At 42.7% G+C, this 26,546-nt stretch overlaps 1 protein-coding gene across 1 annotated transcript in view; it reads left to right on the plus strand.

Annotated features, from left to right (window-relative positions):
* Positions 1–26,546, plus strand: part of LGALS8 (galectin 8) — a gene marked incomplete at its 5' end in the record, with an annotated part of 50,441 nt that overhangs the window by 16,812 nt on the left and 7,083 nt on the right. Inside the window, 3 exon segments of the mRNA XM_073627690.1 lie at positions 111–167; positions 21,992–22,080; positions 22,166–22,331. Of these exon segments, the coding sequence (XP_073483791.1) occupies positions 111–167; positions 21,992–22,080; positions 22,166–22,331 (312 nt within the window).

The following is a 26,546-nucleotide window of genomic DNA, read 5'->3' on the forward strand; positions in this document are numbered from 1 at the left end:
CTTTTTTTTTTGTGTAAGCTGTGTATACACCTTTTTATGTTGATTAGTACAAACGCACTGTGACAAAAAACAAATAAAACACTAATATCAACATTATTTCTTTCTGCCAGCTACAGCAGGGTACACCACCCACTTCCCTTGCTGCCAGCCTCTTGGGTGGCTGTCTGGTAAGTTGCTGATATTTTCATACATTTTTAGGTTGGAAGCCATTCATTTCTTTAAACTGATAGAATATATACCTAGTATTATAATCAATTTATTTTTCAAATAAGCTTTCGTTACATGGGGCACCCGTGGCCTACGTTTGTAGAGCAGTATGGGTTTTCTAAAAACAAAGCACAGATGTAGCTGTTTCCTATCGGATTGTCTACCTCTTGCTTACAAAGGTCAGCTTTTAATCTTAAAGGTTTTATTTATGTGAAACCTTTATCACAAAAGGGAAAAACTGTTAGCTGTATCTGCTTATAAAGTGTTAGCTGGAATTCAGCTTAACCACCTCCCGCCCACTGTATTGTGGGCGGCGGCTCTTGTTTTGGGACAACGTCATATGAAGTCTTCCCACTCTTGCCACGCTTGTGCGCCTACAGGAGTGTGCGGCGATCGGTGGTGCTCTCTGTCCCTGGGATACAGCACATTTCCTGTAAAGAGTCGATGACAAGGCCCAATCACAGCTAATCACATGTAAACAAAGAAATGCAAGTTATCTACATTTTTTTTTTTTTTTTTTTTTTTTTCCTTACATTGACAGTGATTATCAGTTCAGCCCCAACAGTGCCGTCATTGCCTGCTCATCAGTGCCATCTATCAGTGCTGCATATTAGTGCCTCCTCATCAGTGCCCATCAGTGCAGCCTCATCAGCGCACATCAGTGAAGGAGGAAAATTACTTATTTGCAACATTTTATAAGAGAAACTTTTTTTACTTTTTCTAAATTTTCAGTCTTTTTTTGCAAAAAAAAAAAAAAAAACCCAGTGGTATTTAATGACACCAAAAGAAAGCTCTGTCTCAAAAAAATTTTATAAAGATTTGGTTTTTGGGTACAGCTTTGCATGACCGCGCAATTGTCATTCAAAATGCGACAGCGCTGAAAATTGGTCTGGGCAGGAAGGGGGTAAAAGTTTCCAGTAGGCAAGTAGTTAAATTTGTTAGTCAAGTCCATCCAAATCTGCTAGTCTAAAGGCCCATACACACGATCAGACTTTTTGACAACAAACATGCAAATTAGCTGTTTCGGAGCAACATCCGACCATGTGTACGCTTCATCGGACAGACTTTTTCTGTTTCCATCGGACTTTTGTTGACTGTGCGAACGGACAAACTTTCCAGCAACAAAAGTACGATGGAGCAAAGTCCGATCGTGTGTACACAAAAGCATCAGACTTTTGTACAAACTACAGTACGCGGCCGCAAGAATGTTTCCAGTGCGAACCCATCGTGCTGGTTCTCGGCGACAGGGTACTGTACATCTCGCACTGGCTGCAATAGGAAAAAAACATTTTCCTATTGCGGCGAGCACAAAGGGAATACCCCTCTGGGGGCATACCAGGCCCTTAGGTCTGGTATGGATATTAAGGGGAACCCTCTACACCGAAAAAATGGCGTGGGGGTCCCCCCCAAAATCCATACCAGACCCTTATCCAAGCACGCAGCCCAGCCGGTCAGGAAAGGGGGTGGGGATGAGCGAGCGCCCCCCCCCCCTCCTGAGCCGTACCAGTCCGCATGCCCTCAACATGGGGGGTGGGTGTTTTGGGGAGGGGGCGCCCTGCGGCCCCCCCACCCCAAAGCACCTTGTCCCCATGTTGATGAGGACAGGGGCCTCTGGCCGTTGGTTGTCGGGGTCTGCGGGCGGGGGGGCTTATCGGAATCCCGGACCCCCACCCTATGTGAATGAGTATGGGGTACATGGTACCCCTACCCATTCACCTAGGGAAAAAAAGTGTCAATTAAAAAAAACACACCACAGGTTTTAAAAGTAATTTATTAGGCAGCTCCAGGGATCTTCTTCCGACTTCGGTGGTCTTCTGCCTACATCGGGGGTCTCTCAGGCCTCTTCTCCTTCTCTCCGGTGTCGTCTCCACGCTCTCTGGTTCTTCTTCCTTCTGCCGGGCTCCTCCGCTATCTTCTGCTCTTTTGCCGCTCTTTTGCTAGCGGAGGAGCCCGGACATCTGGATCGTCTTCTTCCCTCTTCTCTTCCAGAGATGTTGACACAACGCTCTCTCCGGCTGTAATGCTTTCTGTGCGCTCTGCTATGACTTATATAGGCGTTGACCCCGCCCCCCCTATGACATTACAGTCCCGGCGCATGCTGGGACTGTGAGGTCATAAGGGGGCGTGGTCATGATCATATGACCACGCCCTCTTATGACCTCACAGTCCCAGCATGCCCCGGGACTGTTTTTGTAAATATTTTATTATATCTTTTCATGTGACAACACTGAAGAAATTACACTTTGCTACAATGTAAAGTAGTGAGTGTACAGCTTGTATAACAGTGTAAATTGTCCCCTCAAAATAACTCCACGCACAGCTATTAATGTCTAAACCGCTGGCAACAAAAGTGAGTACACCCCTAAGTGAAAATGTCCAAATTGGGCCCAATTAGCCATTTTCCCTCCCCGGTGTCACGTGACTTGTTAGTGTTATAAGGTCTCAGGTGTGAATGGGGAGCAGGTATGTTAAATTTGGTGTTATCGCTCTCACTCTCGCATACTGGTCACTGGAAGTTCAACATGGCACCTCATGATAAAGAACTCCCTGAGGAACTGAAAAAAGACTTGTTGCTCTACATAAAGATGGCCTAGGCTATAGGAAGATTTCCAAGACCCTGAAACTAAGCTGCAGCAAGGTGGCCAAGACCATACAGCGGTTTAACAGGACAGGTTCCACTCAGAGCAGGCCTCAACATGGTCGACCAAAGAAGTTGAGTGCATATGCTCAGCATCATTTCCAGAGGTTGTCTTTGGGAAGTAGACGTATGAGTGCTGCCAGCATTGCTGCAGAGGTTGAAGGGGTGGGGTGGATCAGCCTGTCAGTGCTCAGACCATACTCTGCACTCTGCATCAAATTAGTCTGCATGGCTGTTGTCCCTGAAGAAAGCCTCTTCTAAAGATGTGTTTTGCTTGTGTCTATCTAGCAAGGTTGCTCTGTGGTATAAGCAAGGAAGCTGAGACTTCTGCAGTGTGTAAATGTGCTTTTACTATACCAAGATGCTCTACATACAAAACTATTACAATCTTAGGAATACAATACAAGACTGACAGATATCTATAACAAGCAGAAATGCCTAGCAAATGAACAGCCTATGGTTTATAACAGTACAAATACACTTAAAAGTTACTTATCTTCTGTTACTGTATGTTTGTGATCTCCATTGGCAACGATTTTTCTGGAGGTCAGGCACTGTTCTTGTATTATGAGTGGCTTCTGATCTTCAAAGCATAATGGCGTGTGTGTGTGTGTGTGTGTGTGTGTGTGTGTGTGTGTGTGTGTCCCTTTCCCAGTCTCTACTCCCTTTTATTTGTACAAGGTTTGTTAATAAAAGTTAATGGTTACAAACTTGTTTCCATAACAACCGACTAACTGTCATTCTTTCAGTTTGAGAGCCCCTCTTACCTGCTTACTGTAGCAATAGAGACAATAGTCTATTCAAACTGTAATACAACAATGGTATCTACGTACCCATTGTCTACTCCAGTCAAAACCTGACGGTATTTAGCACTATTGTTATATTGTCCCATGTATCTTATGTCTGATTAATATAAAAAAAAATCATATTTTTAACAAACGCAACACATTCCGCCCTAGATTTTTTTTTTTTTTCTTTCAGACTCCATACAGAAAATCACTTCATTACTAAGAAAACTCATTCTAAACACTCATTTTCCTTGAATGCAACACCTCCCATATTTCTGTCATTGAGAAGGTGTTTCAGTCTTTAACTAAAAAGTTCATTAGAAAGTCTATTCTAAAGTTCTTTAGAAACAAGTCCAGGCTTGTAATACATCAAAGGCCTTGCTCTCCACAGCTCTTGCGATCTTTCGTCATTCTTTCCATCTTTTCCTATGGATCAAATCGGAGACAGCCTGTGGAGTGGAAAACAAAGCGGATTATCTGTTCCTTCTAATAATACATAAACCGTAGATCCAAGCCCTTCAGCTACAATCTCTCCTCTAAATGGCTTCTTGCCTGGATATCTGACTAACACTTTTCCCCTGCCTGTACCCACTTCTGACCCTCCCAAAGAACATCAATAGGGAGCAGAGGAAATATACTGATATTTCGCAGAAGATCACTGCTGTTTATTTTGGAAGGTTTGATGTTATGTAGCCTCACTTTCCACTCTTGCTGAGAAGTATCCACTAACCAGTCAGAGTCCCAGCCACTGTTTTCAAGCTCATCTGCCAATGCAAATATAACTTCAAACCTTCCTGCCAGATTCCCTCTCATTCCTAAGGAGGCTTCAGCTTCATATACGTCACTCTTGGTTTCTATGTCATGGGAAGCAGTAACATGGTATCTGTTAAGCCCTGTTCTTTCAGGAACCTTACATAAATACTGAACTCTGCACTCTGTGGATGGTATGGGATGTGGCACAACCAGTACACTCCAGAATCTTTAGCCCACTGCTGTACTGTTGATCCAGTGAAGTGTGAGCCGTTATCACTTTGGACTTGTTTGGGACATCCGTAAGCAACGACAAGTTTCTGGAGCAGTTGAAGCGTTGCGGCTTGATCTGCACGTTTGCGAGGATGAACAAGCATAAGTTCTGAATAGGTGTCCACTGCAGTGCAACAGTATCTCAGTCCATTCATTCCCCGATGAAGTCAATCTGCCAGATCTCTGCAGGCCTCTCACCCCTCTTAATCGACCCAGTGGAGTACTTTTGCAATGGCCATTGTCGCACTTCTCCACACACTGTACAGTTCCCTATTACAGTCTTTATCATGTCCATGGATATAGGCAATCCTCTCCGCTGTGCCCATTCATATGTTGCTTTCTGCCCCAAATGTGCAGATTGCTTGTGGGCCCAGCTGGCCAAGTTCATCAAAACAGGATCAATTGGCATAACTGCCTTCACTTTGGTGATTTCATCTGCAAATATGTTATAGTTCTCAAAGTCTGGGACTAGGGGCACATGTGCATCAACATGCCCCACTTTTATGGTGCGGGAGTGAGCTTCCTTCCAGATGTAGTCCCAGACTTCCTTGCCTCCCCACACCACCTTTCCATAAATCATCCATTCATTGGACCTCCACGTGGGCATCCAAGTTGTCGGTCCTTTTAAAAACTGCCCAGCTGTCAGTGTAGATAGTGACATGGGAAGAAGGATCCTCCTGAAGAGTTATCACTACAGCTTTCAACTCTACATACTGACGGGACCCTCCAATTCCGGTCTCCTGCAGGACTGTGTCGGTACTTGGGTTGTAGGCTGCTGCTGTCCATTTATGCCCAGACGAAGCGACTATAGCTGAACCATCACTGAACCACACTGACTCCTTCATGACTTCTGACAGAGACTCAAAGGGTGGAACCTCTTGAATGGGAGATGACTGCAGCACAGGGATTTCTTCTTCTGGCCGGGTGCTGGTAAAAGTAACAAGCCCTGCCAATTGTTTTGGAATGTCTCTAACATCCCCAGCTGCAATACCCCCTCTTTCTTGAAGGTACGACTTCCATTTCATCAGTGTCTGGTTCTGGGCTACAGCTGCCCTAGTGGTCAGTCCATTATCTCTTACCCATCCTGCTATTGGCAATGCAGTATGGATGGTGACTGTCCTTTCCTGTAATGGTCTCTACATGTTGAAGTGCTGTGTAGGCCCCAAACAGGTACTTCTCTAGGGGCGTGTATCTCTTCTGTGCCCCTGTCAGTTGTTTGAACCAAAATCCAATGGGTATTGCTCTCAGTCCTTTCTCTTTATTTGGCTGCCACAAACTCCAAGATATGGTACCATTCTGCTCCACTACATCCAGCCAAAATGGTACTCCTTGTCTCACGGGTCCTAATCCCTGATGCTGCAAAATAGCTTCTTTAGCAGCCAAGAATGCACTCCGCTGCTCTGAACCCCATGAGAACTTAGTCTTTTGCCTGGTGACATATATAGGCCTCAGAATCAGTCCAAGATGTGGGATGAATGATCTCCATAACCCCACAACTCCAATGAACTTCTGTGCCTCCTTTTTGGTATTAGGGGGTGACAGCGCCTGGATAGTTTGCACAGCTGTCTCTGGAATTTTCCTCTGTTGCCCAGTCCACATCATTCCTAGGAATTTCACCTCTGTGGTAGGTCCTTAGACTTTTGTCTCTGTTGATAGCCCACCCTCTGTTCTCCAAATACTCTATCAGCGAGTGCAGTGCTTCAGTTACATCTTCTTCTTTTGTCCCAGAGATCATGATGTCATCAATGTAGTGAAACACAGTGACTTTCAAATTCAGGGTTTTTAAATCTCGGGCAATCAGTCCATGACAAATCATTGGAGAATGAAGATAGCCTTGCGGAAGGACAGTGAAAGTGTACTGGCGGCCGTCCCACACCATAGCAAACTGATCTTGACACTCTGGGTCTATCAAAATTGAAAAGAAAACATTAGCCAGGTCTATCACAGCATGATATTCTCCTGCATCTTTAGCAATTTTCTCAACAATTGAGATCATATCTGCTACAGCTGACTTCAATGGGGGTGCCACTTTGTTTAGACCTCTGTAATCCACAGTCATTCTATATGTCCCATCAGGTTTCTTTACTGGGAACACCGGAGAGGAGAAAGGACTTACAGCAGGTCTAAGGATCCCTACTCTCAACAGTTCTTGAATAGTCTCCCCAATTTCTTTGTGGCCTCCAGGGAGTCTTTACTGCTTGAGACAGACTGGCTTCTCTGGTGGAGGAATGTAGACAGGGGTCCATTTCGCATGACCTCTGACCACAGCCTTCACCGCCCTTACCAGATACATTTTATCCAGATACCCGAATGTGAATGTACCTCTTTCAGTCTGAATTGACTGATCTTGAAGTACATCCGTCCCAAGAATATTTTCGGGTAACTCTGATACCAAAACATTTGTCATAAATCCTGATCCCTTGCCAAAGGCCAATTTTACCCGTATCCTAACTGCTGGGGTAGTTTGCCCTCCCAAACCTTCTACATGAATCAATTCTCCTTTGTGATGGGAAGGATTTCCTTGCAAAAGTGTAACTTCAGCTCCGCTATCAACTAAAGCTGTTACATGTGTAGGAGAAGATGACTTCCTCCACCATACAGTGACAGGTGCATATGGATGTCGGTCTCCTGCTGTCACTGCCCTCACTGCTATTACAGGAGACTCACCTTCCCTTCATAAAGGATAAGGAACCTCCCAATCCCCTTTTCTGATTCTCTCTAACTCCTCCCCAGGATAAAGGGATTTGGGTTTGGGTTCATGTTCAGTTTTGGGAATTGGATTGGGGCTAACAGGAGGGGTCTGTTCTGTTTTCTCTAAGTCTAGGCTGATATCTTCACTAGGAGTAGTGTTTCTAACCCTGGCAGTTTTCCCTACTAAATGTTTACACCTCTTCAGCATTTCTGTAGTAGAAATCCCATCTATCTCATCTTTAGGTACTCCTGCCTTTTAATAGGTCCACCCACATTTCTTTCCTAGAAATAACTAGCCTGGTTTTCTCTTCACCTCCTGTCTTCTCTACCCCATTTCCTTTCTTCTCTGTTCTTTTTTGCTTGTATTCTTCCTGCCTGGTGTTAAGTGTCCTTCGCACTATCGGTACCGTATAATAAAATAAACATAAGATAAATGCAGCAAAATCTCAAATGTGCACCGTGACACATATAAATAAAGATAATAAATCAAAATGTGATCTCGCGCAGTAATCTCATAACCTGGGAAGAATTTCCTCTTGGTAAAGTGTGTTTGGAATATGGTAACACAAAACGTGTGGTTAAAAATAGTGGCGTAAAATTAATATTTTACATAGGTGCATAAGTGTATAAACATTCTATAATAAATAATAACGTCATAAATAATCAACTAATACACATGTGAATGCTATTACATAGCTAGTAAGTGCTACCAAAATTGCCAATAAATAAAGTGTAATATAAAGTGAATTTTCCAGAACTCATATAGCAGTGACAACATCCATGGACCAGTACCCACAAAAGCTATGACACAACAGTTTTGAGGTGAGAGTTCTGGGAGACCATATTTACAGGATGTTTGGAAGGGCAACACTACTACACTTTATTATTAAGAAACCATCTATTGGATCCATATCATATCTCTGTTTAGGACTTCCTACTACAGTTCATCCATCTTTGAGGACCCAATCTTTCCATTTATTACTCATTTGGACAATTCACTTTTATATTACACTTTATTGGCAATTTTGGTAGCACTTACTAGCTATGTAATGGCATTCACATGTGTATCAGCTGATTATTTATTACTTTATTAGCTTATTATAGAATGTTTATGCACCTATGTAAAATATTAATTTTACGCCACTATTTTTAACCACACGTTTTGTGTTACCATATTCCAAACACACTTTACCTAGAGGAAATTCTTCCCAGGTTATGAGATTACTGCGCGAGATCGCATTTTGATTTGTATTCTTCCTGCCTGGCCTTGACCTTATCTACTGCCCTGACAGGTTTTGTTTGTCTCCTCTAGCTCCCCCAACTGGCTTAAAAGGGTTGTGGCTTCATGAATCTTGCTGTTTCATCCCAGGCCTCCCAACAAGGACAATAATGGAGCGCTGAGATTAAATGGCGCAGACTTCATCAGCTTAGAGCGCAGAGCAGACGTAAAGGGTTCCATAGCTGGACCTATCCATTCTGGAAATGGATTTAATCCGGTTATACAACCCATCTCACGTAACCTGGAAATACCCTCACTGATTGATCTCCAGGAGTAGGTATTTTCCAGGTCAGTAGGACTAGCGTATACTCGGACTATTCCATCTCTCACGAGGTCTAACAGTGAAAAATTCACGATAAACTCTCTGGCTTTTCGCGTTGCCTGACGCAATTGTGGATCATGGGTTGACACTCCCAAAGCCACTGCTTCCTTGCCTGACAAAACAACACTGTCCGCCCCTTCATCCCATAAGCGTAGGAGCCAACTCACTAGGGGTTCCCCAGACCTTTGTGTTGTTTTGCCAGCTCATGGAGTTCAGTTTGTGTAAACTCCCGTACTTCTTCAAATTCAACATCTCTGGGGTTGCGATAATGCACCTCCCCATCTGCCATATCCTCTCTATCATGTTGCCGTTTCCTATGCTTAGTAATGAGAGGTCTGGCATACTTTTTCTTTCCCACTAGCAGATCATCATGTGAAATATCAAACTCTATCTCCTCATCCTCACTATCCATTTGAGGAGAGCACATCCTCACAATCCCAATTTTGGGATGTGACAATGGCACGTACCCTGGCTTTACTAACAGGTTTACAGCCCTTCCTTTTTCTTAAGGCATTAATTGATTTGGTCATGAGGGATGCACACCGCTCTTGCAAATCATCAGCCCAACTAGCGGTTGAACGTACACACTCTGAAGCAACTGCTAGCTGGTCTTTTAATACCTTAACTTCTGCCCCTGCCTTCTCCCTTTTATGTGATTCAGTATAAATAGCATGAAGAAAATACCAGCTCCCTGTGGACACTGTCCTCTTCCCTTTTTTACTTAAATCCAACCCCTTAAGGCTAAAATCTACAAAATGATCTGAGACTTTATCACCCCAAGTCAGGTTCAAGGGAGAAGCATACTTCACAAATTCTTTAGCAAGAGACTCCCACTCATTGTCTCTGGCCCAGATAGGTAAGCTGCACACTTCCTTCTGGCTACCAGAACCCTCTGTAGCCTTGCTTTTCCTAAGCAGCTTACGCAGCATTTTACCTAGCACAAGCTACACAACACACTACAGAAAAACAAGTCTGCTTCAATTTATAGCACAGATCACGGCACAAGCCCCCAAATGTTTTGCTTGCATCTATCTAGCAAGGTACTCTGTGGTATAAGCAAGGAAGCTGAGACTTCTGCAGTGTGTAAATGTGCTTTTACTATACCAAGATGCTGTACATACAAAACTATTACGATCTACAAGACTGACAGATATATATAACCAGCAAAAATGCCTAGCAAATTAACAGCCTATGGTATATAACAGTACAAATACACTTACGTTACTTATCCTCTGTTACTGTATGTTTGTGATCTCCATTGGCAACGATTCTTTTGGAGGTCAGGCAATGTTCTTGTCTCATGAGTGGCTTCTGATCTTCAAAGCATGATGGTGGGTGTGTGTGTGTGTGTGTGTGTGTGTGTGCGTGTCCCTTTCCTAGTCTCTACTCCCTTTTTATTTGTACAAGGTTTGTTGACAAAAGTTAATGCTTACAAACTTGTTTCCATAACAACCGACTAACAGTCATTCTTTCAGTTTGAGAGCCCCTCTTACCTGCTTACTGTAGCTATAGAGACAATAGCCTATTCAAACTGTAATTCAACAATGGTATCTACGTACCCATTGTCTACTCAAGTCAAAACCTGACAGTATTTACCACTATTGTAATATTGTCCCATGTATCTTATGTCTGATTTAATATAAAAAAAAAATCATATTTTTAACAAACGCAACACAAGATGATGCACAAGAAAGCCCACAAACAGTTTGCTGAAGACAAGTAGACTAAGGACATGGATTACTGGAACCATGTGCTGTGGTCTGATGAGACCAAGATAAATCTTTTTGGTTCAGATGGTGTCAAGCGTGTGTGGCCAGGTGAAGAGTACAAAGGCAAATGTGTCCTGCCTACAGTCAAGCATGGTGGTGGGAGTGTCATGGTCTGGAGCTGCATGAGTGTTGCCGGCACTGGGGAACTACAGTTCATTGAGGGAACCATGAATGCCAACATGTACTGTGACATACAGAGGCAGAGCATGATCCCCTCCCTTCGAAGACTGGGCCACAGGGCAGTATTCCAACATAACGACACCAAACACACCTCCAAGATGACCACTGCCTTGCTAAAGAAGGTGGAGGTGATGGACTGGCCAAGCATGTCTCTAGACCTAAACCCTATTGAGCATCTGTGGGGCATCCTCAAACGGAAATTGGATGAGCGCAAGGTCTCTAACTTCCACCATCTCTGTGATGTCACCATGGAGGAGTGGAAGAGGACTCCAGTGGCAACCTGTGAAGCTCTGGTAAACTCCATGCCCAAGAGGGTTAAGGCAGTGCTGGAAAATAATGGTGGCCACACAAAATATTGACACTTTGGGCCCAATTTGGACATTTTCACTAAGGGGTGTACTCACTTTTGTTGCCAACGGTTTAGACATTAATGACTGTGTGAGTTATTTTGAGGGGACAGCAAATTTACACTGTTATACAAGCTGTACATTCACTACTTTACATTGTAGCAAAGTGTCATTTCTTCAGGGTTGTCACATGAAAAGATATAATAAAATATTTACAAAAAAATGTGAGGGGTGTACTCACTTTTGTGAAATACTGTATATGGAACACCTCTTGGGCCCCCTGCACATGGGGGCATCTAGTTGCACTGCATTCATCTTGGTGCTTTAGTGCGCCCAGGAGGCATCGGTGCAGCATCCAGCCCCAATGCCTGCAGCTTGTCAAAGCCTATGGCAGGCTGCAGCTGAATGCTATACTGAGTGGTACTTGTGTTTTAGGGTCCTATGCGTTCAGATCTTCTGCACTAAAACAACAAGATGCACCCTGTACAGTTAGATGCCCCTGTGTTTAAGGGTCCTAGATGAAAGCCATTTCTCTCTGAAAGCATACAGTGATTGTATTGGGTGATCGTTGACAAGAAATAAACAAATAAAATAACTCGTCTGTTAGGAAAACATTTTGCAGTCTTATGCCGCGTACACACGGGCGGACTTTTCGACCGGACTGGTCCGACAAACATTCCAGCGGACTTTTGACGGACTTCCGATGGACTTTCTAACGAACGGACTTGCCTACACACGATCACACCAAAGTCCGACGGATTCGTACGTGATGACGTACACCGGACTAAAATAAGGAAGTTGATAGTCAGTAGGCAATAGCTGCCCTAACGTCGTTTTTTTTGTCCGTCGGACTAGCATACAGACAGCGGATTTCTGTGTCCGGCGAAGTTACGACGTAAAGATTTGAATCCTGTTCCAAATCTAAAGTCCGTCAGATTTCCGACTGGAAAAGTCCGGTGAAGCCCACACACGATCAGATTGTCCGCCGTATTTGGTCTGTCTGCGTCCGTCAGACCAGTCCGGTCGAAAAGTCAGACCGTGTGTACGCCCCATTACAAGTCGCAAACCATCACTCTCAACATGCTATAATGATGCTTTTTCATTGACCTTGATTGTACAGGAATGACCTAGTTTTGGTTTAATGACTGGTAACCTTTTAAGGCATATTGCTTTAACTGAAAACATAAGTGATGTAATATTTATGTCGGGTATGCAGCTGCTAGAAATAAACATTCCTCTCAAGCTTTCAAGTGTCTGTAAACTCAAGCTATAAGAAACATACAGTTGTGCTCATAAGTTTACATACCCTGGCAGAATTTATGATTTTTTTTGGCCATTTTTCAGAGAATTTGACTGATAAAACAAAAACGTTTCTTTCACCAATGGTTAGTGTTTGGCTGAAGCCATTTATTGTCAATCAACTCTGTTTACTCTTTTTAAATCATAATGACAACGATGACAATAATGACAACTACCCAAATGACCCTAATCAAAAAAGTTTACATACCCCAGTTTTTAATACCGTGTATTGCCCTTTAACATCAATGACAGCTTGAAGTCTTTTATAGTATTTGTGGATGAGCCTCTTTATGTTCTCAGATGGTAAAGCTGCCCATTCCTCTTGGCAAAAAGCCTCCAGTTCCTGTAAAGTCTTGGGCTGTCTTGCATGAACTGCATGTTTGAGAGCTCCCCAGAGTAGCTCAATGATATTGAGGTCAGGAGACTGAGATGGCCACTCACTCCAGAACCTTCGCTTTATTCTGCTGTAGCCAATAACAGGTCGACTTGGCCTTGTGTTTTGGATCATTGTCATGTTGGAATGTCCAAGTACGTCCCGTGCGCAGCTTCCTGGCTGATGAATGCAAACGTTCCTCCTGTATTTTTTTTTTTTTTTGATAACACACTGCATTCATCTTGCCATCAATTTTGACAACATTTCTTGTGTCTTTGTCGCTCACATATCTCCAAAACATCAGCAATCCACCTCCCATGTTTCACAGTAGGAATGATGTACCTTTCATCATAGGCCTTGTTGACTCCTCTCCAAATGTAGTGTTTATGGTTGTGGCCAAAAAGCTAGATTTTGGTCTCATCACTCCAAATGACTGTGCCAGAAGGTTTGAGGCTTGTCTCTGTGCTGTTTAGCGTATTGTAAGCAGGATACTTTGTGGCATTTGCGTAGTAATGGCTTTCTTCTGGCGACTCCACCATGCAGCCCATCTTTCTTCAAGTGTCTCCTTTATTGTGCATCTTGAAACAGCCACACACCACATGTTTTCAGAGAGTCCTGTGTTTCACCTGAAGTTATTTGTGGGATTTTATTTGCATCCCGAACAGTTTTCCTGGCAGTTGTGGCTTAAATTTTAGTTTGTCTACCTGACCGTGGTTTGGTTTCAACCAAACCCCTCATTTTCCACTTCTTGATTAGAGTTTGAACACTGCTGATTGGCATTTCCAATTCCTTGGATATCTTTTTATATCCCTTTTCCTGTTTTATACAGTTCAACTACCTTTTCCCACAGATCCTTTGACAACTCTTTTGCTTTCCCCATGATTCAGAATCCAGAAACGTCAATGCAGCAGTGGATAAAAGATGCAAGGGTCTGTCAGGAGTCCAGAAACTCAGTTGACCCATATTTTATATATATATTAGGGGTGTTGAAAATGATCGCTGCATCACGATTATACCCTTCCCGATTCGGCATCGATGCGGTATCCAGCATAATCGATTATGCATGACGTCATTCCGGCTCCTCCCCCCGCACAGCAGTGTCTTTGCTGGAATGACAAGCCGCCAAGCGGCTGGCTTCGCCTGGCGCTGGTTCCTCGTCAGTGGACAATGCAGCCTCAGTGCTGCCCCCACCCATGCTCTCCCCCTCCTCTGGGATTTGTAGCTCTGGACAGGGACACTGGTCATCTCCCCCGATGGGCAGGCTCCGAGACCGCACGGAGCTGAGACACACAGATCACTGCATGGAGCTGAGACACACAGATCAATGCAACTGTACTAACATCCATGGGATGAGGCATAGAGTCGGCTTCAGGAAACAAGCTGCGAGGAGAGGAGCGGGGTTGGTAGTAGTGCTCCGGAGGTGAGAGATCAGCCTGTCATGCTTGATATATGTGCGGGGTGATTGTATAGAAGTGGCACACCCCCCCCCACCTGCTACAACTATCCAGTGTGCGTGTACTGTGTGCCTAACACATTGGGGGCTGCACAAACTCTTTTATTGTCAAATTTCTTCCTGTGACTTCCCTATCATCTCTCCCCTCTGGAACCATCTACTGATCTGCAAGCAGTAAATTTCTTGCTGATTGGAATGTCTTCCTTTTTTATTTTTTATGTCTGCAGTCTCTGACCATCTCCTGTAGCATATCCGCAGTCTCTGATCATCTCCTGTACTATGTCTGCAGTCTCTGACCATCTCCTGTATCATGTCTGCAGTCTCTGACAATGTCTGCAGTCTCTTACCATCTCTTGCAGTAGGTCTGCAGTCTCCGACCATCTCTTGTATCATGTCTGCAGTCTCTGACCATCTCCCCTAGTATTTTTGAGGAGAGCCTGGAGCTCCTTTTAAGTCGTTGTCTGCTGTGTTTAGACTTTGCTACATGCAGGGAGTGTTTTCTTTTTAAAAAAACAAAAAAAAAAAACAGAATAAAAAAAATGGAGTTCTCCTTGTGACAGACCTAGCCAGGACAGAGGCTGTTGGAGAGGACTGAATGCAAGCCTGTTGCCTTTTGATTATGGGCCCTAGCATTTGGGGGAATGGTGCTCTCTGTGAGCTGAATGCCTGGGGACCCTGGGGTTGGTGTTACTTTGGATTCAGCTCCATGTTCCCCCCAAAACACACAGACTCTGGGAACCCTTTATATGCCAAATTAGAATGATAAGACTGAATTATACTGTTGGGACACATCCTGTGAGGAGATGCTGGTGTCAGCAATTCCAACTACCTGTGTTTATGTTAATTGAATGAGCTGATCACATTGTACTCTATATAATGTAGGAGACGGGACGACTCCTATTGGAGCTGCTGCTATTGTGATAAGGTGTCCTGTGATAATTAACTCAGTCTGGGCAAAAGGTCATGTCTCAATCACCTAGGCTGTATAAAGGATTAGTTAATTAGCTCATGTTAATTAGGTTACGTTTGTATTGTTAGAGTAATATTTTCTCCTGTATTTAAGACTGTATTCTGGTTCTGAATAAAGTGAGTTCATAGTAGCAACAAGCAAGTGTCGCCTTGTTTTGTGCTCAGAGAGGTTGGAATATCTGATATCTGTATGCAGACTGGGAGGAAGTGGTATATGACGGAAGCACTCAAACGGAGTGTGGGACGTTCCGTGACACTCCTGACTGCTTGAATTTTTTTTGATGAAAACCATGCGCACTTGCGCTGTAATCATAATGCATTGCGGAATCGAATTGTTGACATGATAATCGCAATCGAATCGTGAGGCCAGTGAAGATGCGCACCTCTAATTAATATATAAATATATATATATATATATATAGATATATATATATATCTATATATATATCTATATATATATATATATATATATAGATATATATATATAATCTCTCTCAATTACAAGCAAACAGATCACTGGTGAGGATGGTTACCTTTTTTAATAGCCATTCAAACCCCTTTGTGTCAACTTATGCGCATGTTATCAGGCCAAAATCACCAGGGTATGTAAACTTGATCAGGGTCATTTGGGTTGTTTCTGTTGTTATTATGATTTAAAGAGTGTAGACACAGTTGATTGATAATAAATGGCTTCAGCCAAACACTAACCATGAGTGAAAGAAATGTTTTTGTGTTTATCATTCATATTCTCTGAAAAATGGCCAAGAAATCATAAATTCTGCCAGGGTACGTAAACTTATGAGCACAAATGTATAATAGCAGAGCTTACCCATTGACTAAGCATGCCCCTACTACCTACAGGAGCTACTATTAATCTAAAGCTGTCTGCTGACTGCTAGAGTGTACAGGTCTCCATATGTAGGTACAGGGTCCTGTGCACATGCACTGATAGCGTAAGAATGAGAAACCATGAGCTATCCTGCAAGATAAGGCTGCTGGCAGGTCTGCAGGGTAATTTAGGCATAATGCAAAATAATATTAAAGGGCATACATGTTTGAATTATATAGAAATAAAGTGCAAAACGGTGCAATCAAGCAATATGCATAATCAATACAAACCCTCAAAAAAGGGACCATATGATCTCAAAACACATATATGAAGTAGTAAAGTGCATATAAATAAAGTGCAATCAAAGTTCATATATAAATTTCAAACTAAAGTCCATTCAGAAGACCCCCCCCCCCCTTTACTCAGGGTGGCCAAACAGCACTCATTTGGATCTATAATCCACTGGAGGGAAGCCCTGATGTCATCTCTAGCAGCCACAGATAGTGTATTTCGAAAAGACTTGCAATACCAGAAAGTAGTATCCAAAAAGCACTGATGAGACTCGGCAGCAGTGTGTATATAAAAAGGGGTACCTGATTACGTAATTTATGACCAAACGCTTCGGGTGGAGTTGCGTACACAAGCTACTGCGCATGTGCGATTGCTGATCGCCCATTTCTCTTGAGGTAAACTGATTGTTTTAGATATTTTGCATTCTCACTTCAACAATTTTAATGTAAGTGCACTACTATTTTTTTAATTTGAAGTTGATACTGTATCACACTATGAGGAGTTTTCAAATTTTATATACACTCTGCTGTTGACTCATCAGTGCTTTTTGGATACTACTTCCTGGTATTGCTAGTCTGCTAGAGATGACATCAGGGCTTCCCTCCAGTGAATCATAGATCTGAATAAACGCTGTTTGACCTCCCTGAATAGAGGGGGGGGGTCGCTGGCTTTCTGGTAAGCCTCCATTTTAGCTTTGGTAATGGGTGTCACACCGAGGGATGTTTGATTTTCACTTTCAACACGGATTCTTCCATGGGATCTTCTGAATGGACTTTAGTTTGAAATTTACATATGAACTTTGATTGCACTTTTTTTATATGCACTTTAATACTTCATATATGTGTTGTGAGACCTTTTTGAGTGTTTGTATTGATTATGCATATTGCTTGATTGCACTGTTTTGCACTTTATTTGGTTCATCGCTGCACTTTATTTCTATATTATCTGTGTGTCTAGTATCTGGGTTATAGTGTACAGCTGCTGGTGTTCTATTCCAAGCGCAGATATACCCCTCTTCTTCCCTTTTTTTTTTTTTTTTTTTTTTTTTTTTTTCTTTTTTTGTATAAAAGATTCATGACTGGAAACAGAAAATGTATCACTTTTTAATTCGGGTTTACTGACACTATAGAGCAGCCTTTCTCAACTACGGTTCCACCAGAGGTTACTAGGGGTTCCTTGAGCAATGAGCCATTTCTGCCTCAGATAAGTTCCCTCTGACACCAATGATCTTTTCGGCTATCTATAAGGGTGGGCATTTTCCCACACAAATGTAGCATTTTTCCCTCATGCTACATCATGCTAATATTCCGGCTGTAAATACAGTAATTTTTAGCAGGGGTTTCCTGAGGTCAGAAAGTTATTTATTTCAAGGGCTCCTTCAGTAAAAAAGGTTGAGAAAGGCTACTCCCTATCCTTAGGGTTATAAAGAAATAGTCTTATTGCTCAGGAAGATTAAAGCTGGATATGCACATATACGTTTGTGTTGCTGTGTGTTTTTTAGGTGCACTTTTGTAATGTGTCATGGTGCACCTAAATAAGCTGCCATTTCTTTAAAAGTCCCTTATAATGCAAAAACATGGATGAAAGAACAGACTTGAACTTTTTTCTTGTGGTTTTTTTTTTTTTTTTTTTTTTTTTTTTTGCCAATGCATTTATATATATCGGATAGGACATCCAGAAATATATTATTCTAAAATGCAAGAGGCTTATAGTACAGCACTTCACAATTCTAAGTCAAAAACCAACCTCCTATAAATAAATTGGTGTTCATATCCCATCCTCTCTCTCCGATCTCGCAGACTTAAACTATAAACCCCTACTCTCACTAATTCGCAATTGTTTTAAACATATGATAAGCCTACTATCCCATTGTTTGGCCATATGAAGGTTGTTAAGATGAACATTCCACCCAGACTAGTTTACACGTTTCAAACAGTTCCAGTAACTCCCCCTCCAGGTTTTGTTTCTCATCTTAACTCGCTCCTCCGTGACTACATATGGCAACATAAAAGATCCAGGCTCCATCGCTCTACTCTTTTCCTGCCTAAATCTAGGGGTGGAGTGGCCTTGCCTAATCTAATGTTATACCATCACGCATCCCTTTTACTCGGGCTCCTTGACTGGTACCATAGACAAGGATCTAAGTTATGGACAGTTCTGGAAAATGATTTACTTGTTCCTGACATCACATCTTTGTTGTGGACGAACCCTAATATTAGACCTGCTAGAGATACCCTGCCCCCTTTGGTAACTTTCACGCTTCGTTTGGTATCCTACAGTGGCAAAAATAATTATTTGAACCCCTGCAGATTTTTGTAAGTCTGCCCACTTACAATGAAATGATTGTTATTATAGGTGTATTTTTAAATGATCGAGACAGAATAACAACCAAAAATCCAGAGAAAATACATGATACAAATGTTATAAATTGAGTTGAAGTTCAGTGAGTAACAGAAGTATTTGATCCCCTACAACCAACAATAAATCTGGCTCCGACAGACTGGCTACAGTATGTGCTCATGTGGTACACAGATTAGTCCTTTCAATTTTAAGAAGGTGCTCCTAATGACAACTCATTATGTGTATAAAAGACACCTGTCCACAGAATCGTTCCTCTATTCAAACCTCATCGTCATGGGCAAGACCAAAGATCTGTCAAAGGACATTGGGGACAAGATTGTAGACCTGCACAAGGCTGGGATGAGCATGAGTGTCCCCAGGGAAGTGCTTCCCCATTGGGGCACTCGATGCGGGGAGGAGCCAGGAGCGCCGCAGAGGGACCCTGGAAGAGGAGGATCGGGGCCACTCTGTGCAAAACTCTTGCACACAGGAGGTAAGTGTAACATGTTTGTTATTTTTTTTTTAAAAAGAAGCTTTTGCAATCACTTTAAAGTGTTATTAAACCCACACCAGTAAAATCAGTCTGTATATGCAGTAAAGCATGCTTGTTATACTCGCTGTGGAGCCGAAGGGGTTAATCATCTGCATTGTGTAAAAAGGCTTTTTGATTTGCTCTTCTCTGATCCTCCCCTTCCACTGTTCCCAATCCATCTGCTGATAGAACAGAGCCTTGGGGGCACTCTGCACATGCTCAGTTTGGTGTGTAATGGTAGAGAGAGATTTTTTGTTTTTGTTTTTCTTGGGAGGGTGCATGTGATCAGCACAGGGCCAATCAGCACTGTCCAGACAAAGGGCCAGGGGGCTCATAGGGCCGTCGGAGGAGAATGGAAACTCCTCCTACAAGCTTTAACCAGACACTGATAGAAGTCACAAGACTGCTATATACTGCTGATGAGAATTTAGCAGTTTATATTTACTAAAATAATTGCATTTCCATTTTCTGTGTAATTGGGAGACCAGATATAGTGAATGCAGGCTCCTGGGTTTAGTAACACTTTAATGTACCCATGACTGCCTTAACTAGACCACTCACAAATTTTGAGAGTTAGCTGTCTCAGTCTACCAGACCAGAACACTCTTGTCTCAAATATACAAAGTCTTGCTTAAGACTTCTTTACCACACGCTCCATGATTTATGACCAAATGGGAACAGGAACGTAATTCTCGCTGAGGAGTTTAATTGGGACAAGATACTGACATTTGCCTACAAAACTTCCATATCTTCTAGAGCCCAAGAGCGCAATTACAAAATCCTAACCAGATGGTATCGATGCCCGACTATCCTACACTTGCTGGAGATGTTTACAGGTGCCAGGCACTATGACGCATATCTGGAGTGCTTGCCCTCTCATTACCCCATTTTGGGACAAAATATTACGCCTTTTATTATGACTCCGTTGGGGACAGAATCAACAACTCTCCTCTTATTACTTTGCTATTAATGTTGCCCGGATCCTATAAACAGAATAAAAGTCTTCTCTGGCATTTTCTAACCTTCGCATGTACTGTGATAACTAGGGAATGGTGAAAACCACATGCTTCCTCCTTTGCAGAATGGGCCTGTAAAATAGACGCCATCTGCCATTTAGAAAGTGTGATCTCCTGGGAAAAGGATAAAACTCACAATTGCACCCTCACCTGCTCTGTGTGGAACCATTCCGACACTCTCAGAAATTTGCATCTTATCTCTGAACCTGCTACCCTGTTCTTTGTCATCCAAGTGAAGCTTATATCCTGTACGTTCTTTAGTACTTGATCTAACTTTCCTTTATTTTTTTTTTTTATTTTTTTTTCTTATTCTTTTTTTCTTTCTTTTTCCTCTTTCTTCTCTTGTGTGTACTCTTTTGGTCCTAGGGGCCTTCTAGGAGTTCTACTTGTTTATTTGGCCATGGCCCTACTGTTATATGTATACTCAATAGAGAGGCAGCCAATGGCCTTAAAATGCCAATGACCTTTTCCTTTTTATATATTTATTGTTTACTGCCCTTCGTGACCTGGGTATATTGGGTTTGTAATAGGTTTTCCAAATAGATTTGTATGTACTCGCTGGTTTCCTACACACCCAAGGGCTAGAGGGGCTTGATTGTAATTTGCCCTATGGAGTGCATCCACATGTTTCTTTTGTTATGTTTTTTAGATTAGTGTTCACGATGTACATTTGCCGATTTTTATACTGATCATGTATATGTCTCACTGCCTTATGCTTTGTCTTTTTTTGTAACTTTGTTATAAGCAAATCTTAATAAAAAGAGATTAAACATAAACTACAAATTTGCAGGTAATTGTGCTTAAAACCTTTAATAAATCAATAAATAGATTCAGTAAAACCCGCAAAAAAAAGTGCCCATGTTTTAGTCATTTATAAAATAAAAATTGATGTTTATTTCGGTCTCTTCTTGTTTACAATCTCCACCTTTAACAATATGTGCGAAGTTGGATGCTTAAGCCGGCCATAGATGAATTGAATCTCCGCCAGTTCAGCAGGGACCGGCCAAGATTTGAACAATGTATGGGAAGGCTAAAAAATAGATCAACTTGGGTACAACCAGCCTGTCGAATTTTACCTGAGATTATTGCTAGTGGCTGTTAAAGCCACTAGCAATAATCACTTTGTTCTAGTGTCAATGCTAGCTGTAGCACCTCCCCAGACTGAAGACCAAATTATAGGTGTTCTTGTATTTTTGTGAATGACAGTACTCCCTGCAGCCACTGTATTTCAGAAGGAAACAAGCCAACAGCTTGGTAATTTTATTTCCTCCAAAATATCAGCAGGGTCTGGGATCAGTAAAGCTAATATACATGTAAAGGTGCAGAGGAGGCATAGGGCCGCATAATTAGCAGGGGGTTGTGCAGGCAGTATGTGCACTTTCCATAATGCTCCCTCTCCTCTGAGCTGTCACTCAAAACTGTTGTCTCCTTCGTCCAGTATTGTATAGCAGTGGAGGGAGGAGAGGCCAGCTATCAACATGGCTGCTCAGGAACCACAGCACAGATTAAACGGGACAAGTGCTATGTGCACTGTGTCCCCTGGGGGATTTACATAGGAGGTGTATAGGTGTGATAGCTGTAGTGGTTTAATATATTAAAACAATTACCCACTGCCTTTTTCATACTGTGCTTCTTCTAATTTTAGAAAGTGCCTTGCACGCAAAGTCTGTCTAGTGCTCTTGGTCCTGGAAGAACTGTGCTTGTAAAGGGAGAAGTGAATAAAAATGCAAAAAGGTAAATATTATAATACTTATTAATGTGAACCGTATTTTACTGCAAGTGTTCCAATCGTTTTTTCATGCTTTATTTTTATTGATAGCTTTGCTATAGATCTAAAGCCAAGTGGTTCAAGAACCATTGCTTTGCACTTGAACCCACGTATGAAGGAGAAAGTGTTTGTAAGAAACTCTTACCTGTATGACAGCTGGGGAGACGAGGAAAGGCAGCTACAAGAATTCCCATTTTTTCCTGACCTGTATTTTGAAGTAAGTGAAAATGATGAGAATTATATTCATTGGGGTATCAGGAAAAAATGTTGTTATACTGTAATACATACTGTGGTGTACTTACTATTGAGTAGTCACTAATGATTCTGTAGGGGTCCATGTTTAAATATATTCATTTTTAATCCATTTAGTTTGCAGGGGATTGATGGAACTTTTATTTATAGGCATTAGGCACCTTGTATTGACTTGGTGTATACCCTCAAGATATTGTTTTCTGTTACTCATCTATTGAAGGGCACAGAAAATCCCGAATCTCCAGGGTATACTGGCACATATCCTAGGAGAACGTATTTTTTTTTATAACCATTTGTTAAGACTAACTCATTTCTTGCTAGTGTTTTTTTCATCAAACTTTTTTTTTTTTTACATTACTGCTAGAACTGATCTCTATAGTTGCAGCTATTCGCCATGGCTATCCTTAGCCTAGCCAGAATGGACATTGCTGGGCTAGCCTGGAAGTAACCTTCAGGCTCTGGGTTCCCGTTCTGATAAGTCAGCTGCCGGTATTACCTCAGCCCTGTCTCTGAAGACCTACTTTATGGGCAGGCCAGTCAGGCTGAGCTCCTGGAGACTTAAAATTTCCTGCTTCCTGCTGGTTCTTCACCACACGAGGAGTTAACACTCTGGGACCGAGTACTGATGTCACGTGCTAGGTGGATTGTCCTTTTTCGCCATAAGGCATCAAGGAAGCATCTCCCCGCTGCTGCTCCTGCTTGTAAAAGTCACATGAATCTCCTTATCCTCAATTTGTTTCTACTGTCCATTATCATTGATCTTGGTCACCTCCGACCATCCAACCCCTACCTGCTGCCAGCTGTCTCGGTTTTGTGAGCTTACTGTGAGTGTAAAGTGGTTGTAAAGTCATTTCCCTGCATTGAGATAAACAATGTCCCAGCAGCTGTATCTACCCCTTTCCTCCCTAAATACCAAAGTCTTGTTTTGATTCAGCGCTGTGCCTGTCTGCAGCAGTGCTTTCCTCTGTCTCCTCACTGCACATGAAGGCAATCAGATCATGTGAGGAGGAAGTGGGGGGGGCGGCGAGTCTGAGCTGCACACAGCCTGGCTCTGGAGCGAACCCACAGGTGCACAACCATAAAAAGTGGCTTCATATGGGGGGCGCACAGAAAGGAGGATGAGCCGAGAGTGCCGGTGGAGGACCCAGAAGACAAGATTTAGGGCCAGGTAGGTAAGTATATCATGTTAGTTATTAAAAAAAAAAAAAATAGTTTGTAATCAAACCATGGCAGAATGGTCAAAATTCCCTTAAACAGATCTCTCCACTGCGGTTGTTGTTCTTTCACTGATGAGAGTGTGTGGAGCAGATGGCTGGAGCTTTAGGGTGCATTCACACTTGGCGGTTCCTGCAATTAGCTGCGAGAGGCAGCCCCGTTAAATGCAGTTAAGCCCTGTATCTAATCCCGCCCACTTGTTGATAAATGTAAAGTTATGCACTTGAGGGCTAAGAATATGCATGCGTCATACATACTAGGGGGAGTACAACCGGTGAAATCCATAGTGGAGAAGGATCTGTTTTGTTTTTTTTGTGTAGATCATAAGCTTAATAATAGCATGCAATGCCAAGCTGCAGTTTCCAAAGCGATCAAAGTCCTTTCTTGTATTTGGAGAGGTATGGACTTCAGAGAGAGAGATATCATTTTGCCCCTGTACAAATCATTAGTAAGACCTCATCTGGAATATGCAGTTTAGTTTTGGGCACCAGTGGAGAAAGTGCAGAGAAGGGCAACTAAACTGATAAGAGGCATGGAGGAGCTCAGCTATGAGGATAGATTAGAGGAACTGAATGTATTCTCTCTTGAGAAGAGGAGATTAAGGGGGATATGATCAACATGTACAAATACATAAGGGGTCCATATAGTGAACTTGGTGTTGAGTTATTCACTGTAAGGCCATCACAAAGGACAAGGGGGCACTCTTTACGTCTAGAGGAAAAGATTTAATCTCCAAATACGGAAAGGTTTCTTCACAGTAAGAGCTGTGAAAATGTGGAATAGACTCCCTCCAGAGGTGGTTCTGGCCAGCTCAGTAGATTCCTTTAAAAAAAGGCCTGGCTTCTTTCCTAAATGTACATGATATAACTGGATACTAACATTTATAGGTAAAGTTGATCCTGGGGATATCCGATTGCCTCTCGGGGGATCAGGAAGGAATTTTTTCCACTGCTGTAGCAAATTGGATCATGCTTGCTGGAGTTATATGCCTTCCTCTGGATTAACTGTGGGTCTAGGATTGTGTTGTTGGTGGTTGTTGTTAAAAAAAAGACAAGTCCAACTATGTAACTGGCATGCTGATCAGTCACATATGATTGCTGCATCAATTGGTTCTGGGGGTAACCCTCTTTGAGACAGCCCCTTTTCTCCAGTGGCTGGACATTGTTCCTCTGTCCCTCTGTCTATCTCCAATTCTCCAGGAAGAACTTCTCTTCATGTTTGACTACAGTTCAAGCTACAGACACTTTTTTTTGTCAGCCTTGACGGACCCTCTAGGGGGATTCCGATTTTCAGTCCATCTCTAGTAGTTCAGGTAAATTGGCTTTCAAGTTTGGGCTTAACTACTTAAGTACTGGGCACCATTTTTGACCAAAATGAAATAAAACATGAATACCTTCTGTTTAAAGGAGGCTTTACTGTGCACTGATTCGGTTGGAAGGCTTTTTGATTCCTTTAGTTGCTTTTCACCATAACCTGTATGGTTATGCTTCATCATTGGATCACAAACACGTTTCCATACACTGCACTGATGATGGCCAAAATGCCTGAAATAGCTGTATGCCAGTGTTGCAGAAACACATGCATAAAATTGACTTTCACTGTGACACTGACAGCAGTGTGCAGCAGCACAGATTATGACACACCCCGGACATGACATGTCCCCTCAGTCACAGTGACAGTCTCTCTCCACACCAGGTGATCCGTTCAGTCCACTCCAGTCCAAACAGCACCGATAATCCCACACCTGGTTTGCCTTGCTCCTGTTCCGCAGGCCCGCACCCAAGGCTCCGGTTGCTCCGCTTGGTTCTCTTGCACCATGACATCACACGACACGCTCAGGCATTGCCTTCGCCAGATCCGCCCCCTGTCAGTGCCACACGAACACACTGTACCAGTCACTGAATGGTCTCCGCCAGCTCCTGACCAAAACACCCCATGCGCATTTGACACGAGCTTCACAGCCATATTTTTACTGGCAACCTTTTCCTGTCACTGACATTTACTGGCAGGAGAAAAGTGCCCATTTTTTACTGGCTGCCAGTAAAAATACTGACGGTTGGCAACACTGCTGTATGCAGCAATACATGACTCTGTATTTGAACTACAGTATACACCAAAGGCTCAAGATGTGCATTTGGCTGTTTAGGGCGTAAATTAATTTGTATGGTGCCGCCTTTTAGGACCCCTTACACACAGTGCACCTAGCTGCTGTGTGAGCAATCCCGGCGTTTTAGTGCGCTAGGGTGGCGCAGGTGCAGAGCCAGCCCTGCAGCCTGTCACAGTCTATGACAGACTAAAATATGCTGTGTCTGGTTGGGGCTGAATGCTGCACCGTGTGGTACTGGCAATCAGGGCCCCAATGCGTTCAGGGACGTTTGCCCCAAGTGCAGAATACCTGCAGCTAAAAGCAACTAGCAACAGCAACTAGGTTCCTTTTAAATGTCTTGCAGGACAATTTCATGGTTCAGATGGTAGAAGCACCAACTAGAAATAAAGCGTTCTGGATATACTGATTACCAGCAATACAGACCTGATCACAGATGTGGAAATACGGGGCAATTTAGGAAACGGCGATCACAGGTCAATTGGCTTCAGAATCACACAAATAGGAAACATAAGGGGAACACAAAGACACTGAATTTCAAAAGAGCCAACTTCCCTAAACTACGAACCTTGCTAGAAGGTATGAATTGGAATAAAATCTTAGGAACAAAGAACACGGAGGTGAGATGGAATTGCTTTAAGAGCATAAGAAATAAGGGCATTAGCCAATGCATCCCATTGGGTAATTAATTTAAAAGCGCGAACAAAATTCCTGGATGGCTTAACTCCAATGTAAAACTGCATATAAAAGCAAAGGAGAAGGCCTTCAAAAGATACAAGGTTGAGGGATCATCATCAGCATTCAGACTTTATAAAGAATGCAACAAGAAATGTAAGGGTGCAATTAGGGTGGCTAAGATAG

Source organism: Aquarana catesbeiana, linkage group LG04 (assembly GCF_042186555.1).
Source record: "Aquarana catesbeiana isolate 2022-GZ linkage group LG04, ASM4218655v1, whole genome shotgun sequence".
In the NCBI taxonomy this organism is placed as follows: domain Eukaryota; kingdom Metazoa; phylum Chordata; class Amphibia; order Anura; family Ranidae; genus Aquarana; species Aquarana catesbeiana.